This window comes from Phasianus colchicus, chromosome 38 (genome assembly GCF_987193195.1).
Source record: "Phasianus colchicus chromosome 38, bPhaCol1.hap1.1, whole genome shotgun sequence".
Classification (NCBI taxonomy): Eukaryota; Metazoa; Chordata; class Aves; order Galliformes; family Phasianidae; genus Phasianus; species Phasianus colchicus.
In genome coordinates this window covers 126,893-144,485 of record NC_143473.1, presented here as the reverse complement: position 1 = coordinate 144,485, position 17,593 = coordinate 126,893, and the positions used below count along the sequence as shown (strand labels likewise).

Below are 17,593 nucleotides of genomic sequence, written 5' to 3'. Positions count from 1 at the left end.
AAGGACCCCGCGCGGAGCGGCCGCCCCGTTCGGCGCACCGACCAATGGCAGAGCGGAGGAGGCGGGGCCGAGCGCGGGCTCTCCGCCAATGGCGGATGCGGACGCGGGGCCGCCGCCTTGGTGATGCCGATGGCGCCGGCGGGATGGAGGAGCCGCGGGGCTCCGTGCGGGGAAAGCGGCGCTCCGCCGCTCCGCTGCCCCGCCGCCGCCCTCGGGGACGCCGCGCGGTCGGGGGAAGGCGGCGCGGGGGCACCGCCGCCGGCCCCGTCCGTCCCCCGTCAGAATCCGGCTGTCCTCGGAGGGGGAACCGAGCCGTCCTCCGTCGTTGCGGCGAGGCGCTGCCGGGCTGCGAGAAGCGGCGGCTGACCGCGAGAGGCGGGACCCGCCCGGTGTCCGGGAGCGGCTCCTGGCTGAGCCGGGCAGCCCCGGAAGAGAGGGAGCGATCGCACGGATCGAGGCGCGTTCGAGCCCGGCACGGAGTCCGGCCCAGCGGAGTCCGCTTCTCGCTCGGCTCCAGTCATCGGCAGCGCTGTGCTGAGCTGCTGCCCCGCAGCTGCAGTCTCCAAGCGCCGTTTTCCATCTGATGCCGTAGCGACGGCGCGCCCTCCCTCATTGCAGCGCGTGAAGCTGCCCCCCCGGCGACAGCGCATGCGTGATGTCGTCGCCATGGCGAAAGCGCCTCAGCGCCCCTGCGCCGCTCCGTCGCTGTGGCGCCGCGCCGTCCCCGCTGAGTGACGTCACCAGCCCCGCGACCCGAGGAGGAGGCGGCCGTGCGGAAGTGGGGCGGCGCACCCCGGGGCTCAGAACGCCCCCTCAGCTTCTACAGGTGGGTGTTCGGGGGGGGGGCACCGGGGTGGGGCCGGGGTTAAGGGGGCTGGGGGCCGCGTGCCGCTCTGCGTTGGCCCCGCGGGGTCTCTGTGGCGCTCGGGGCTTCCGCTCGGCGGGGGCAGCTGCCCTGTGTCTCCCCGCCTCCCCCGCCCCGTGTATTTCACTGCCCTCCTCCCCTCCCCCCGCCACTGGTCGCCCACAACCTCCCCCGTCGCTCTGTGTGACCCCCGGGGTTGCGCCTCCCCTCCCCCTTTTCCCCCTTCCAGTTCCCCCATTCTGATCACTGTAGTCCTCTTCATCATCATCAAATCATTAAATCACCAAGGTTGGAAAAGACCTTCAAGATCATCCAGTCCAACCATCCACCTACCACCAATATTTCCCCACTAAACCATGTCCCTCAGTACGACATCTAAATGTTTTCTGAACACCTCCTGGGAAGGTGACTCCACCATCTCTTTGGGCAGCCCATTTCAGCATCTAACCACACCTTTGAAGAAGAAATTTTTCCTAATGTCCAATCTGAATCTTCCTGGCACAACTTGAGGCCATAAACACACAACCTGCTGTTAATACTTTTCCTAATGCCCTGACAATACTGAATGAGAAACACATCAACCTCCTGCTAGATATCTCTGAATCAAAAGTAGGAGATGCTAACATCTGAGAAAAAATACTGAGAAGGGGAAGTAAAACAAGAAGAAGGCAATGAAGTGGCAGGTGGATTGTCCCTCCATACCTCTGCTGGTCCTTCACTAAAATTCTTTTCTGAGGGCAGGGCTTTCTTCTCACTGCAATTTCTTGCTTCCTGCAGCCCTTCCCTAAGGCAACAGACACATTCCTGCCAGCTGCATTAATAACTTCCACCTTGTGACACTGAAAACACTGGGGAACTGTTTAAAAGCGTCCTGTCTTGTACAGATACATACAGAAGCAGGAATTACAGTAACAAGAGGAATAATAACGACAAGAAAAAGCACAAGGTGGAAAAAGTCTATGAAGAAAGTGTGGGTGAAAGCATTTTTTCAGGTTCCTTGCACGAAATATTCCCAAGCAACAGACACTGTGAAGTGGGAGAAATCCAGAACTTCTACAACATTTTGTCTGAACGCCCTCACAAAGAGAAAGGAGTGGGCTTCAAGACAGGTATCAGGATTTGGCCAATTATAAAACATACCTTTAGTTTTAAATGTGTTCCTTAACCCATTGTGTTACTTTGGCTCTATCTGAAGGGTTGAAAACTAAGTGCTTTTTTCTCTGCTTGTAATCCATTTCCTGTGGGTTGTTACCACCTATCTGTCTGGCAGGAACTACCCAGTTACCCCGTTGATCAAACCTTACCTTTGGATGTCATCCAAAATTACTTAACAGAAAAGAATCCAACTGGCATATCTACTATGAGGAGAATGAGCAACATTTCCTTGAAGAATTTACTCAAAGTAGGCGTGCGTATTGTGTGCCAAGAAAAGAAGGAAATTTGATGCTAGCATCAGTTGATGAACATTAGCATATATTCTTTATATGGTACATGCTGAAGGCAATGCTGGAAAAAAAAATATTAAGAAAAATCATTGTTTTAAGGTCTTCCTGCCTCAATTTAGGGAAAGAAAATGGCAAGTTCTTCAATGGAAGGCTTTTTTGTTGTTGTTTTGTTTGTTTGTTTGTTTTCCATGAAGAATGGAAGTACTTCAAGAGATGGGGGTTTTGTTGTCAATGTCTAAACAAAACATTTGCATTGAATTCAAAATCTGTATGTTTCAGCGTGTCCAACACAGCCAAAATATTTTGCTTAGAGAAGGCAGGCATGTGTTACTATTTTCAATGCGTTTCATGTTTAAAAAAAAAAAAAAAAAGTCAATAATGAAGCATTCACTCTGTTGATCCAGTTCTCACTGCGTCATTAAGGGCAGGGAACAGAAGAGACAGAAGGATATGAGACATCTTTGAACGCAGCGTATACAGCGGACTACTGAGAAATTCAAACCCAAACGTCTAGACTAAGTGGAAAAACTTGAAGGAAAAGAAAATAAAAACAACACACAAAAACACAGATTGGAACAAAGTCAAAAAACCAGGATGAAGTGAAACAAACCCCCAGGCTGTGTTGCAGATGTTTTGATGCAGTTTGGCAGACCAGCTATATGCTCACTTCCTGCTCCCAGGCCAGCTGTGAAGATTGCTCTCTGAATTATGGACTCACAGAATCGTTAAGGTAGGAAAAGGCCATTAATATCATCTGGTTCAACCGTAGACCTCTGGAAGGTTTCCTCCCAAACCACCACCCTCTTCCTTCAGGGGACAGGTGCCATGGTTTATTTTAGTGGGCAGCACCTCCTCAACTTAAGTTCCCTTGCCTTCAGTTCTCTTGCCCCTCTGCAAACACAGCAGCATGCCCCTAAAAACAAACAAACAAACAAACAAATAAATAAATAATCCGGTGGTTTTGACACCTGTCCTCAAATTCCATGTCTGCTTTGACGGAATTACATTTTTTTAGAGGAGTACTTGGCCTGTGATTTTCAGTTAGTTCTGTCAAGCAGTGCACAGACCTTGGTCTCTGTAAAATGGGGCTCTCAGATAGGGTGAGCAAAGCTCACATGAGGGGAAATCACTAAGGGCAGGCTTGTCAGCAGGTTTGAATCCATCCCCTGAACAAAAAGAAGTGAAAAAACAAATTTGGCATCTTGGAGCCCAAACTGGCAGGCCTGATCTGAAATGACATTGCAGTTTTCATTAGCTAGTAGGAGCTGATTTCTTTCCTCCTTATCCAACACGACCTTGAAACATACCTTAAACTTAAGTAGGTTGTTGTAGTCTTCAGGGGCCTATACTAGCTTTCCACTAATGGAAACTAAGTTTTGAACTCCAGGGGATGAAATGAGGTGAACAAAATTGTCTATCTATCTAGTCACAACTGTAAGATTTAGGGCATATGAAATAAAAAATGGAGCAAAAGGGACACCAAGAACCGGTTTGAACTTTAAGGTAGTAGAATATGTATAGGGCTGGAGCTGAAGAAGTAGCTTAAATAAGAGCCTTGTTTCTTGTTTTTGGCTTTTGTGGTTCAGCAGGGTGCAAGGATGACAAATATTTAATAGCAGACCACTTCTGCCACAAAGCATGGCCATGGCTACAGAGGCTGGATGATGTCAAAGGATACAGAACAGCAGTCGTGTGATTATCCAGTGCATCACGTGGTAAGTAGGGGAGCTAATATGACTCTGACACCAATTCTTAGTCTACAGGCTTTTGTAGGATGGTATTCCTTAGCAGTATCTTTCACCTGGGGGTAAAGGGAAGGAGACCAAACATCCTCGGACAACCACATGCAATTTCTCACCATCATCAAAAAAGTAACCTGCTGTCAGTCATCTGGCTTGCTCCCTTCTGAGGTTACAACCCTTCAACAAAAGCAATTCAACAACAGACCACTCATAAACTCACGGTCAACAAAAATAGTTCTTTTTTTTCTATTGCTGGAAGAGCTGCAGCAGTTTCAGTCTCCCGATGAGCTATACCACTGCAGCACTTCTTTGGGCTTGAGTTAGTGGTGCACCACTTTAACTTAGTAGGCTTAGTAAAATACAGAAGGTACTTCATCTTTTTACTGAGAGGGAGGGCAGGAGAGGCAAAAACTGCTACTTTTTGCAAACTACCCTCAGTTTGCAGTATCCTAATGCCTAAAACCACAAAGAAAATGACTATATCTTTAAATATTAGCAATGCAATTTCCTTTCTTCTATTCTTGTGAATTCCAACTGCTTTCCTGATGTTTGCACTTACCAAGTAGACAACCCAGTGATTACTTTCTGTGATCAAACCTGGCAGCTGTGAACTCAAAAGGGCAGGCTGGAACGAAAGCAACACAGAAATGCTGGAGAAAAGAACAGCGTGGCTTCACGTGGTGATGGAGCTTTGTTTCCTATCTCCTCTGAAATTCTGCTCTTTCACATACCCTGCTGTTGTACAGCAAGAGGAAAAAAAACAATCAGTGAAAGTGTTGAGTTTGTAGGAGACATGAGCTCCACTTGAAGAGACATGAGATGTTGGCTGGTGTTCAAGGGTATGCTGGTAACTCATAAACTGAGAAGCCTCCAAGTAAACACTCAGTGTGTCAATAAAAGGCTTGGTGGAGGGCAGAGAAATGTGCTGCTCCTTAAGGCGTGGTGCCCCCATGAACCGATGCACACGGTGTCCATCTCTGCTCTGCATTTAACGCAGGGCCCATGTCCCAGCCCACGTCCCAGCCACGGATCGCGTCCCGACCCATGCCTCGAAGGACTACGTCGCAGTGCTCGCCCTATACGCGGGACCAGCTGCTGAGCCCAGATCCCCCAGCGGGGGCAAGGGGCTGCTCAGTAGGGCTGCCCTTTATGCTCTCACCCCCTCGGGCCCCTCCTGCGAGTCTAGGGGGCGCCGAGCTCGAAGGTCGCTCGATGAGGGCCGGGGGTCGCCGGTCCGGTCCGGTCCGGTCCGGGGCAACGGAGAAGGGCCGTCCGCACACCCCGGGAGCTCCCCGACAGCCCGAGCGGCCGCAAACAGGGTTAAGGCCGAGGCGATTTGCGCGTAATCCCCGGCACGGCCCGGGGAAAGGGGCGCGGTGCCGGGTAGGGGCGGTGAAGGGGGAGGGCAGCTCGGCTAGACCCCCGGGAGCCGGGGGAGGGAGCGGAGCCGGTGGGGAGGGAGGACGGGGCCCGGAGGGGGCCGGGGGGAGAAAAGGGAGGAGCGGCAAGGGGTGGAGGGAAGGAAGAGCGGCGTGGGGAAGCGCTACGCGCCCGAGCGGCGGAGGGAGGGAGGGAGAGGAGGAGGCGGCGGTGGAACGCGATCGGCTCCGTGGGCCGAAGGTGCCCACGCCTCCCCTCTGTGCCTCCCCCGTTTTGACCCCCAGGGTCCACCTGTCTGCCCCCCCCCCCCCCCCGATCCCAGCACCGGATGCCAGCACCGGGACAACCGCCTGTCCCGAAGTCCACACTGTCACTGTAACCATGGAATCTGGGGCCGTACCAACCCGTCTACCTCGAGAGCCCCATCAGCGTCCTACAGCTCCTGGAGCCTGGTGTCGCTGTCACCCTGGCTGTCCATGACTGTCCCAAGCTGTCCCCCCTGCCATGGTGGCACAACTGCAGCACGGTGCCATCCTCATTGAAGAGGTGACGAGGAGGGGTACAGGGAGGGGGGCTGGGGGCAGTTGGGGGACACGTGGGGTGTGACATGGGGTTGGTGGTGTCACCATCGTTGGGTATCACCTTCACTGGATGCCATTGGGTGTCATCGAGTGTCACTGTCTTCAGGTAACACCGTGACACAGGGTGACCTCGATGTGGAACAGCCGTGATGCAGTGTCCCCATCCCTGGCTGTCACTGTTGTTACCGTCATCCGGTGTCGCCATCGCTCGTGTGTCACCATCCCTTGGATCACATTATTCCCTGTGCTGTGATCACCACACAGAGGTAGGCACTGGTGGCCCCGCGTTGTCACCGTGCTGTCTCTGAGCCTCTTGCTGTCCTTTGTCACCCCTCCAGGCCTGCCTACAGCCGGACTCAGTGACACTGGAGCCCTCTGGTGCCCATCATTGTCTGCCACGAGGACGGGGACACACACGGTGGTGAACTCTGTGCCACCACCAGAGGAGACCACATGTGACATCAGCGTGGCACAGCCGTGATGCAGTGTCATCATCGTTGTGCGTCGCCAGCAGCTCACCAGCTTCAGCCTGTATGACACGTGGCAAGTTCTCGTGCCATTTGCCGAGTAAACCACGGTGACTGTCAATAATGATATTTCAACCTCGTGAGGTGTGTGTGTGCCTGTGAATGCACAGGTTTTTGTTTATTAAGCAGACGTGAAACAACTTCTCTTACTAAGCCATTAAAGTTAGGCTTGCGTTCTTTCATAACAGAATTCAGTAAGTTAACTGGAACTCCTCCTGGAAGAGGAGATCTCCTCTCCATGCCAGTGACCCAACAGAGCTCCAGGTGACCCGGGCTGATGTCACAGTGCGATGCGCTGCATCACAAGGAGATCTTCCACAGGGCAGCATCAGTGCCAGCACTTCCCTGCAAGGCCTGGGCGCTGCTGCAGCACTGCTCAGGGGCTCTGTCCTTCTGCGGTCAGGAGTCGGCTCAGGGGCAGCAAGGCTGCACTGGGTGACCTTTGTTGACACGTGGAGGAGCAGGGGCACTTTGTGGAGAATTGTTGGTTGGTTGAGGAGCCTTGTTGGTGGAGGGCATCCTTAGTTCTGAGCTGAGGGCTGTCGGCCAGCGACATGGAAGGCTGCTGGACTGTGAGCCTCAGCTCGGAGCTGGTCTACACGTTCCCAACGCTGCTGGAACTCTCTACCAAAGGTAAGGCTTTCCGGACTCCCTTCCCAAGGCATCGCACGGGGCTGTTAGCTGTCCAAAGCCTCAGCTCCTGCTCTCTGTGCTTGGCTGGGCATGGCTGGGGGCTGCTGCAAGAGCCCTGCCCAAGGGTCCAGCTCTTCTGGGGACCACGTGGCAGCCAGGTCCCAATAGTAGAGCTGCCCAGAGCCCCCAGGTTCCTTTAGGCATGCTCAGTCCCCTGTGATAGGGCAGTCCAAGACCAGGTTTCCCTGGGAGAACACACCTACAGGTGTTTCCGTAGGTTCCTGCTCTGGGAGGAAAGGCATCCTGTGTCCCACAGGCTTCCTATGTCCCCGTTTCCCCTCGGGGCCCTGAGTAAGGCTGAAATCAGAGCAAAGCCCAGCTCCGCTAGCCATGGCGGTGCTTTTCTGGGGTGTGTGCGTGTGCCTGTATCCATCACTGTCTGTGTGAGGAGCTTGCCAAGCAGTTGTGAAGAGGCTGTCCTGGAGCATGACATGTCTTTTCTTTCCTTTGCAGAGATTGTGGCGGTCTGGGATGCCGTGTCTGATTACATCCTGGAACAGATGAAGCTGGACAAGGTGGGCTGGTATGCTGGTGGCCCTTGCCCTGGAGAGAGGTTCAGTCCCGCCAAGAGTGTGGGCCTCACAGAACAGTCCCTCCCTGAGCACCACACTGAGCAGCACGCTGAGCCCAAGCCGGGTGCCCAGAGCAGCCTGTTGGCCAACTGGGAGGGAAACCCAAGGCCAGAGCTGCTCTGAGCAAACGTTTGGCACACGCAGGGGCTTTGCTCTGCCCTGTGGTCAGTACGGGGAGAGCCAAGGGAGAAATGGGTCGGGGATTTTTTCTGGCCCTATGCCAAGGATGTCCTTGGGAATAAGTCCCAGGCTTAAGCCCTGTGCTGTAAATGCCCGGGCTCTTCTCTAGCCAAAGGATGTTGGGAAATACTATGCGAAGGTGACTGTCTTGCAGGGATCACAGATTTTTCCAAAGCTTTCCGGAGAGCCCCATCTCACCCTGCTGTCCATCAGGAGTGGGGAGGGCGGAGAGCAGTGACCCCATGCTCTTGATGTTTGTGGCTTTTGCCGCCCCTAAAGTACACACTCGTCAGCCTTTCTGTCTTTTCCCCGTGCAGGGAGTCCTGGTTCCGGGGCTCGGGGTCTTTGCTGGGGTCCGAGAGCAATTCCACAGCAAAGTAGAGGCAGTTTCGGTGCTAAGGCCTGTCTTCCAGCTGGACATCGGGGTGCTGTGGCTGCAGGACCTCCAGTCTCCCAACGACATCATCCCTGGTGAGAAGGCAGCAGCCACCTTCCCCTTCCTGTCCCACGTCTGGCTGGGTGTGTTATCCCTGCTCTCTGGAAATGGCCGGGAGCAGCAGAGAATTGTCTGCAAAGCTCGGGGTACAGCGTGAGTTCGTCCCGAAGGAACCACAGCTCAAGAGCTGTTTCTCCGAATGACCTTTTCTATGGGATTTGGTCACGATCATGTTGCATGGGAATGTGGCTTGCTGTGGCAGTGAGGCTGTGCCTTCTCCTTGCAGACGATGTCAAGATTGAGTCGCTCAACTACCGGCAGCTCTCGCGAGCCTCCGGCGTCCCGCTGAACGTGGTGCTGCGCTGCGTGCGAGAGAGCGTGCTCTTATACTGTCACCTCCTGAGGAACAGGGAGCCCGTCTCATTTGTCTTTAAGAACATCGGCATTATGACGTGCCAAGACGACTTCCTCCTCATGAGGTTCTTCTGCAGCTGCATTGCAACGCTGGAAAGCAATGCCACCGTCCTTTCTCTGTTCCGCACTGTAAGTTGAGGAGGTTTTGAGGGTGCGCCATCAGATCACTGCTGGCCAGCCTGGATGTGGCAGGCCAGTCCAATGCTTGTCCCCACGGCTTTCTCCACTGGCAAAGAGATTTCCTGGATCTCTGCCCCTGCAGAAAGCCTGGCAGTGCTCTTGCACAGCCTCTCTATTTGGCCATCCTGCTCCTTCAGAGCAGAACAAAGCTCTGATGTTCACGGAAGAGGCTTTGGTGGAGAGCAGCTTTCTCTTGGCATGGGAGCCAGGCTTGCTTCCTGTCAAGAAGAGCCATGAAAAAATGGCCTTGGCAAGCCTCCAGCAGGTCTGTGTCCCTTTGCAGAGATTTTGGACAGAAGATTCTGCTGACTTCGGGCCAGAGACCACCGCCCATGGGATCCGGGTGTTCCCGAGGTGAGCGCATTTCCTCTGCAGCACTTAGCTGGCCAGGAGACAGGCTTATTTCCCACCTCCTCCTCTGAGACGTGCCCTGCTGGGTCTCCGTGCTCGGCATCCAGTCGGGTAGAAATCCTGGAAAGTCTGGCTCCTGGGAATCATGGTTGTGTTACTGGTGCCCAAGCTGTCCCGATTCTCATCAGAGAGAATGGACTGCATGTGCAGAGGAATTTGGGCTACGTGTGCTGGTTTGGCATGGCCAGGAAGGAAAAGGATGCCACGCTTTGCATAGCACATAGATAAATACCGCCAACAGCTGCATGGGTAGGAGGTCATCCTTCTTCAAGGGTTGTCACTCTTTGTTTCCAGGTTTCAGCTCACTGTGGAAAAGAGCAGAGCAGAGGTTGCCGCGGAAAAGAAAGCTGCAGTAGAGCGGAAGATGAGTAGAGGTGAGGGAACGGGTCCCAGCTGTAGGGAGGTGGGCCCTGTCCCGTGCCGGGTGACCGGATCCAGGTTCACATGCTGTGTCCGTGGGGCTGCTCTGAAGAACTTCTTTCTGTCTTGGTTCCAGGGGGCTCTGCCGGCAGGCTGCTGCAGAGGCGGAAGACACTTCCCCCCTCCATGCTGCTGCAGCGCAAGCCAAGCTCAAGGCAGAAAGACGTGGCGAAGGAGCCTTCTGCCAGGTGAGAGCCTTGGGCGAAAAGAAGGAGATGCATGTGCTCGTGTAGGAGTAGCCTCCCGTTTGGAGCTGCCAGCTCTCTGCACCCAGAGAGGCTCCTGACACACGTGTCCCAGTGTGAGCCGTTCTCTCCAGGGATGGCAAGCACGCAGCACAATTGCTCGAGGCAGACACACCAGCTTCATGTTCCACCCTGGCCCCCGATCCCTGGGGGAGCTGAATGCTGATCCCCAGTGATGGCAGAAGCTCTTCTCCCTTCAGGGGTCTCTCCGCACTGCACCGGAGCCCATCTTTACGGCTGTGGGAGCACGGGGGGAGACCGAGGTGCCCTGGGCTCCTGCAGACTCCTCTTGTGTCTGTTTGCAGCGCGCTCCCGCCATGTGCAGGCAGCTCCCGCGGGACGAAGAAAGCGGGACAGAAGGAAGCATCTACTCCTGCCCAGACCAGCACTGCACCCCCTGCCACAGAGGAGTCTAAGAGGGTGCTGCAGGTACCGGCCCTGCCTTGCTACGGGGACTGTGCTGCTTGAGACTGCACAAATGACAGAATGGTAGAATCATAGAGAAGTTTGGGTTGGAAGGGGCCACTCAGACCACCTAGTTCCAATCCCCTGCTGTAGGCAGGGACACCTGTCTCTAGACCAGGTTGCTCTAAGCCTGACCCAGCCTGGCCTTGAGTGCTTCCACAGGGAGGGAAGCAAAAGCCTCTGTGTGTGCAGTGACCTGGAGCACAGCCCTTGGGGTGCCATCATTTCACATTTCTACCCGCTCCTTCAGCTCCTCTTCAGTAGATGGAGGGTGCTGCACACCTTCCCTATCTTTTCTCGCCTCCTGGCCTGCCACCTGCCACAGCACTCTGATTTTGAGCAGGGGCCATGAGAGTGGAATACGACCTCTGAGCCACGTTTGCTACAAGTTGCGGATCCCGTCCTGCATTTAGGGCCCCTGGTCTTTCAGGGACAAAACAGTGCTGACCGGCTGCCAGAGGCGAGGAGCAGGAGCGTGGAGCTGAAGGAAAGTCCCAGGGGCTGAGGCTGATCCTGTATGCTGCTGTGTCTCTGCAGGAGCTCCGGGAAGTGTCCGCATTGTGGAAAGAAGTAGACCGCACGTGGCCCATGCACCAGCAGCAAGTAGAGCAAGCACGGGCAGAAAGGGCGGCGTGGGAAGGCTGGAGCATAGGGGCGGACCAGCGTCCACCCCAGGTACTGTCAGGGATCGAGCCTGCTGGCAACAGCCGCCATCCTCAGAGCCAGGCTGCGAGCTCAGCAGGACTGAGGGGGTGGGGAGTGGGACAGGTGCCGTGCAGCATGGCAGGGGCTGGCCTGCTCCTCCTGGGGAGGAGAGCTTGGCACCTCGCAGGGAGAGCCCTGCAGGGAGAAGGGAAGGGCGGCGGGCAGCCGTGGGCTGGCAGGGCCAAGTCTCCTGCTTGCCGGGGCCTGCTGCAGGGCCCTTGACAGAGGGCTTCTGAGAAACAGCCCCGTGCTCCCAGCCACTTTGCTGACAGCGTCTCCTCTTTGGCAGCTGATGGCCAGGCAGAGCATGCGTGCTCCGCATCCTCCAGCCCAGCCCAGGGGACAGCAAGTGGAGAGGAGGTGGAGGAAGGATGTGGATCCTCTGCCGGGAAGTAAAATGGGAACAGCGACCAAGCTGGCACTGCATGCTGAGTAAGTGTGTGCGGGCTCTGCTGGCTGCCTGAGGCACTCGGGCAGCTGTGACCCTGCAGCTCGGGGACAGGCATGGCCCGGCCAAAAACTCTGGCGGGGTGCAAGGGTGGGGACACGCGGCAGCATGGGGATGCTGGGCTGGGTGAGGGGAGAGGCAGGGGGGCTCAGCAGAGCCCAAGGGATGACTTTCTCCTCCTGCTGCAGCCTCCTTTCCCCACGAGTGGCTCAGGTGCTCCAAAGGTTGGAGCCGCACCTCCATCAGCAAGAGGCTTTTGCCAGCACAGCGGAAAGAAACCGGCAGAAGCTGGAGCTGAAGCGGCAGCTCCCCTGGTGAGCTCCACAGGCAGCAGATCCTGAGAGCCGGGCTGGAGCCCAGCCTGCACTACTTGCCTGCGCTCAGCCCGTAACGCTCCGTGCGCTGTTCTTTTCACCTCTGTAGTGCTCGATGCTCGCGTCGCTCCAGAGGGGAAGGTGCAGCCAACGGTGGTGACCGCGGTGGAGCTCTCGGCAAGGGAGCTGGGAAGCTGTCCAGATTTCCACCTGTGAATGGAAGATCTTAGAATCAAAGACTCATTGAATGGCCTAGGTTGAAAAGGGCATTGAAGGTCGTCTAGTTTCAACCCACCTGCTATGTGCGGGGTCGCCGACCACCAGACCGGGCTGCCCAGAGCCATATCCAGCCTGGCCTTGAACGCCTCCAGGGATGGGGCATCCCCCACCTCTCGGCAAGCTGTTCCAGCACGTCACCACCCTCCGCGGGAAGAACTGCTAACATCTAACCAAATTCTGCCCCCCCTTCCACAGTTTAAAACCATTCCCCCTTGTCCTGTCACTATCCAGCCTCGTCAACGGCCGTTCCCCCTCCACTTTATATCCTCCCTTCAAGAATTGGCCACAATGAGGTCTCCCCGGAGCCTTCTCCTCACCAAACTAAGCAAGCCCAGTTCCCTCCACCTTTCTCAATAGGAGAGGTGCTCCAGCCCTCTGATCATCTTAGTGGCCCTCCTCTGGATTCGATCCAAAGCTCTGCGTCTTTCTTGTACTGGGGCCTAGCCCTGGACGCAGTACTCCCAAAAAAATAAATTGGCCTTATTTCCAGTCGGTCTGCTGGTGTCGTGTCTGTTGCCATCAACTAATGTGATGGAGCCGTGCTTTGAGAGAGGAGTTTGGGTGGCAACAAGAGCTGCTCCCAAGGCCCGGTAGGCCCATGCTCTCCAAGAGCGGATTCCCAGGACGGCAGCCATCTCTGCTGGCCGTGCACACTTCCTGTGCAGAAGAATTGATGTGTCCCCTCGTATCCCCATAGCTCCCTCCCAGCAACAGAAATTCCGTGGGAGAACCGCAGGGGAGCTCTGTGGGGACGAGGAGCAGGCAGGGGCACAGGGAACATGAGGGCTTCCGAAAGGCCTCTCCTTTCCCCAGAGGGCTTGTGAGCACTCCTGCCTGCAGCTGGGAACTGTATTGCCAGGAGCTCTGCAAAGGTGGATTTGCTTGTAACTGTAGGCAGGGAGTTTCAAACCAACACTGCCGTCCACAAGGGGAACATTTACATTCTCTCTCTGACAGCACTGAGACAAAGATTTGAGCTGGCAGTCTGAAGGCCACATTAAGCTTGACTGGAACAGCTGTACAGTGAGAAACCATTTGCCTTTTCACGGGGAACACAGCTGGAAGGGAAATCCAGAACAGGGGAAAGGAAGGCAGATGGTTGCCAGGCAGAGCTCTGAGCGCAAGGAGATCTTGGAGTGGATGCTCCTGGAAGAGATGCTCAGACACATGCGAGATGAGGACGCGATCCAAGACAGCCAGCACAGCTTCACCAAGGGCAGATCGTGCCTGAGCCATCTGGTGGCCTTCTACATTGGGAGTGCCGGCACTGGTGGTCCAAGGAGGGGCAACTGATGTCATGCACCTGGGCTTGTGTGATGCCTTTGACATGGTCCCGCCCCATATCCTTATCTCTAATTGGAGAGAGATGGATTTGAGGAGCAGCCTCTCGAGTGGATAGAGAATTGGCTGGATGGTGGAAGCCAGAGGGTTGTTGTCAGTGTCTCCACATCCCGGCGGAGGCCGGTCACCAGCGCTGTCCCCCAGGGGTCCATCTGGGGGCACACTAACACTACTCGATAGCCTAATGGGGTGTGACTGATCAGCCCCGCCCCGCTGCCGGTACTGCTGGCTCTGCCCTCGCCCCGTTGCCGTCTCGTTAACGGGAGCCCCCGCACTTACCGCTCACCGACAGCGATCGCAACCCTCCTTGCGGTGTAGTCCCGCGTACGGGCGGCTTACGGTTTCTCCTCGCTGAAACAGCCCGCCTGATCCTCACAGCCCGACTCCTCCTCTCCGTCTGTGGTGGGCAGCGACGCGAGGCTGCCCTCCCAGAGGCTTCTTCTCGGCGGGGGCGCGGATGCAGAGCCGTTGCCCTGGCGACGTCCCCGCCGCGTCAGCCGCTCTCGCCAGAGCTGCCCGGCCGCTCTGTTGTCTCGGGGATCCTGGGTGAGGGGACCGAGCGAAAACCCCCGTACCTCGCGGTCGGTCGCTGCGGTTCTGGCTGGAACAGCTCCGAAGCAGCGAACCTCGGCGATCGAGGCTTCTTGCGAGGCACAGTCATCGAGGCAGAAGGGAGAAGCGTTCATTTGTGTCCCCGTGCGAAGTTCCGGAGGAGAAACGAGGCTGTTCTCCCCCTGAAGCTGAAACGGAGTTTCGGAACTATCGCTCATGGGTTCCTTTTGCTAAACTCACACGTTGGTTCTTAAACTGATGTGCTAATCCCTGCTGCCGAACAGAGCACCCCACATCAATCCCTCCTCTTCCTTTGAGGATTATGGTGTTTGTATGGTTGGAAATATCCAGATAATTGCATAGAGAGAAGCTTGGAAGGAGAATTGAGGGGAGTATCTTGATGCCTGCCTGTTGCATCCCATCCTTGGAGCTCTGCCCTTCCCTGAGTCGCTCTCCCACCTCCCCAGGAGATCCCTGAGGGCTCTCCGTCCCCCCACTCACCCGGTCTTCTTCGCCTCCCACTGCCCCTTGAGCCCACCTCAGGCTTCAGGCCCCGTGCCACCCGTCCCCCACCCAGGGTATTTCACTGCCTTCCCCCCACCTCCACCACTGGTCGCCTACAACCCCTGGAGTCCCTCAGTCTGACCCCTGGGGTTCCACTCTCTCCCCTGTCCCCACCTCCAATTCCCCCATTCTCATCGATGGAGTCCTCGTCCACCCCTTCCCAGTTGTTCTTCCACCAGTGTCTGCCCCTGTTCCCCATTCTGACCCCCAGGGTCCCATGCCTGGCCCCCTCCCATCCTGTTCCTTCCTCGGTCCCCCACTCTGATCCCTTGTGTCCCCTTTCCCGCCCCCCCGTACGTCTTCCCATTTTGTCCCGCAGATTCATACCCCCCCAGTCCCCTCTATCTGACCTCCAGAATTCCCTGTCCCCCCAAGTACCCCCACTCTAATTCCCCTATTCTGAACCGTAGTCTCCTACCATCCCCCAGTCCCCTCAGTTTGCCCCCCTCCTTCCTGACCCCATTTTCTGATCCATAGAGTCCCCTGTACCCCCCATGCCCTCCTTCCTGACCTCTGGAGTCCATTCCCCCATTTTGACCCCCAATATTCCCTAACAGGACCCCCCTTATGTCCCATAGTAGCCCCCCACAACCACCAGCTCTCCCCTCCCTCCTTCCCCGAGGCCCCCTTTCCACTCATGGAAGCTTCATTCTCCTCCCCCCAGTTGTCCCCCCACAATCCCCACTCTCTGCCCCAGACCCCCTTTACAGAATCACAGAATCACAGAATGGCCAGGGTTGGAAGGGACTTCAAGGATCACGAATCTCCAACCCCCCTGCCACATGCAGGGCCACCAATCTCCCTGTTTAATGCTAGGCCAGGCTGCCCAGGGCCCCATCCAACCTGGCCTTGAACACCTCCAGGGATGGACGGGGCATCCACAACCTCTCTGGGCAGCTGTTCCAGCACCTCACCACTCTCTCCGTAAAGAATTTCCCCAACGTCCAACCTAAATCTCCCCTCCCTCAACTTCAAACTATTTCCCCTCATCCTGCAGTCATCAACCCTTTCAAAGACTTGATTCCCCTCCTGTTTGTAGGCTCCCTTTAGGTACTGAAAGGCTGCAATGAGGTCACTCCACAGCCTTCTTTTCTCTCCAGGTTGAACAAGCCCAACTCCCTCAGCCTATCTTCACAGGGGAGGTGCTCCAGCCCCCGATCATCTTCGTGGCTCTCCTCTGGACCCTCTCCAACAGCTCCCTGTCTTTTTTGTACTGGGGGCTCCACACTTGGACGCAGTATTCCAGATGGGGCCTCACAAGAGGGGAACAACCAAGAACAATCACCTCCCTGTCCCTACTGGCCACCCCTCTTTTGATGGAGCCCAGGATACCATTTGCCTTCCGAGCCACAAGAGCACACTGCTGGCTCATGTTAAGTTTTTCATCCATCAAGACCCCCAGGTCCTTCTCCACAGGGCTGCTCTCAAGGACCGCTCCTTCCAGTCTGTAGGGATGCCTGGGATTCCTCCGGCCCAAGTGCAAAACTCTGCACTTTGCCGTGTTGAACCTCATCAGGTTCACCCAGGCCCACCTTTCTAGCCTCTCGAGGTCCCTCTGAATGGCATCCCTTCCTTCAACCGTGTCAACCGCACCACTCAGCTTGGTGTCGTCAGCAAACTTACTGAGGGTGCTCTCAATTCCATCATCGATGTCATTGATAAAGATGTTAAAGAGCACCGGTGCCAAGACAGACCCCTGGGGGATGCCACTCATTACCAGTCTCACCTGGACATGGAGCCATTGATGACCACCTTCTGTCTGTGGCCTTTCAACCAGTTTCTTATCCATCAAGTGGTCCACCCATCAAATCCACATCCCTCCAGTTTGGAGAGAAGGATGTGGTGGGGGACCATGTCAAAGGCCTTGCTCAAGTCCAGGTAAATGACATTGTTTGCCTTTCCCCTGTCCAACGATGCCGTCACTCCATCATAAAAGGCCACCAGATTGGTCAAGCATGACCTTCCTCTGGTGAAGCCGTGCTGGCTGTCACGGATCACACGCTCATTCCTCATTTGATCAAGCATGTCATCCAGGATGATCTGTTCCATGATCTTCCCAAGCACAAAGGTGAGAATCACTGGCCTGTAGTTCCCAGGGTCCTCCTATTTTTTTTATATTTTATTTTTTAAAATTATTTCTTTTACACCCTATAGAAGCTCTCCACAACTCCCCAGTTTTCCCCTTCCACCCCTCCCTCCATCACCAGATCCTCTTTCCACCCCACAGCAGTCCCACTCACTCACAGTCCCTTCCCCCCTTAGATTCCACACAACCCCCCTTTCCAGCCCAAAAAAGCCCCACTGACCCCTTTCTCGCCCCACCCACACCCTCCTTTATCCCCCCTCATCCCCCCTTGAAATCATGCAGAAGGATCTGCATGAGACATCCTAGAGAGGTTTGGGGGCTCCAGGGGGCTCTTCTGGACTCAACCAGAAGAGTCTGGAGATATCCCAGCGGGACCTTGGGGTGTCCAGGGAGTCCCCATGTTGGTCCTGTGGCACCATGGAAGGATCTGGAAGTTCCCACTATGGGCCCAAGAGCTCTGAGGAGTCCCTGGGCTGATCTGAAAATGTCCCAGCAGGGTCTGGTAGGGTCCAGGGAGTTCTCATGTGGGTCTGAGTGGTCCTGGAGTCATCCAGAAGGGTCTGGGGATGTCCCAGAGGAGTCCTGGGGTGTCCAGTGGGTGCTCATGTGAATCTGGGGGGTCTGGCCATCCGTCTCATCATCTGCTGTAACATGACCACAGCACTTTCATCAGTGGTTTGGACTCACAGCGACAAGACGCACTTTGTCAACTGTGTCACCAAGGAATCATAAGAATTGGAATCGTTGG

General features: G+C 55.7%; 1 protein-coding gene across 11 annotated transcripts; it reads left to right on the top strand.

Annotated features, from left to right (window-relative positions):
* The first annotated feature begins 178 nt into the window (after positions 1–178).
* LOC149913330 (uncharacterized) lies at positions 179–12,807 on the top strand. 11 transcript variants are annotated; one of them, XM_090129971.1, is made up of 18 exons: positions 179–826; positions 1,643–1,974; positions 2,734–3,040; positions 3,897–4,025; positions 5,755–5,978; positions 6,120–6,624; positions 6,708–7,173; positions 7,687–7,748; positions 8,303–8,456; positions 8,708–8,964; positions 9,299–9,369; positions 9,721–9,800; positions 9,923–10,034; positions 10,397–10,520; positions 11,094–11,231; positions 11,551–11,693; positions 11,898–12,023; positions 12,133–12,807. In XM_090129971.1, the coding sequence occupies exons 7-18, from the start codon at positions 7,095–7,097 to the stop codon at positions 12,251–12,253; spliced, it is 1,467 nt and encodes a 488-aa protein (XP_089986097.1). In that variant the 5' UTR covers positions 179–826; positions 1,643–1,974; positions 2,734–3,040; positions 3,897–4,025; positions 5,755–5,978; positions 6,120–6,624; positions 6,708–7,094; the 3' UTR covers positions 12,254–12,807. The 11 variants fall into 11 exon arrangements, with proteins under 11 accessions (XP_089986097.1, XP_089986096.1, XP_089986104.1 ...); XM_090129970.1 differs by having other exon boundaries at positions 2,715–3,040; XM_090129978.1 differs by having other exon boundaries at positions 1,643–3,040; positions 6,120–6,279; positions 6,352–6,624.
* The last annotated feature ends 4,786 nt before the right edge of the window (positions 12,808–17,593 follow it).

Coding starts and splice junctions, on each gene's coding strand:
- LOC149913330 (XM_090129976.1), top strand. CDS start 7,095: ATGGAAGGCTGCTGGACTGTGAGCCTCAGCTCGGAGCTGGTCTACACG. Junction 8,457..8,707: donor TCCCAACGACATCATCCCTG/GTGAGAAGGCAG, acceptor TTCTCCTTGCAG/ACGATGTCAAGATTGAGTCG. Junction 10,521..11,093: donor AGTCTAAGAGGGTGCTGCAG/GTACCGGCCCTG, acceptor GTGTCTCTGCAG/GAGCTCCGGGAAGTGTCCGC.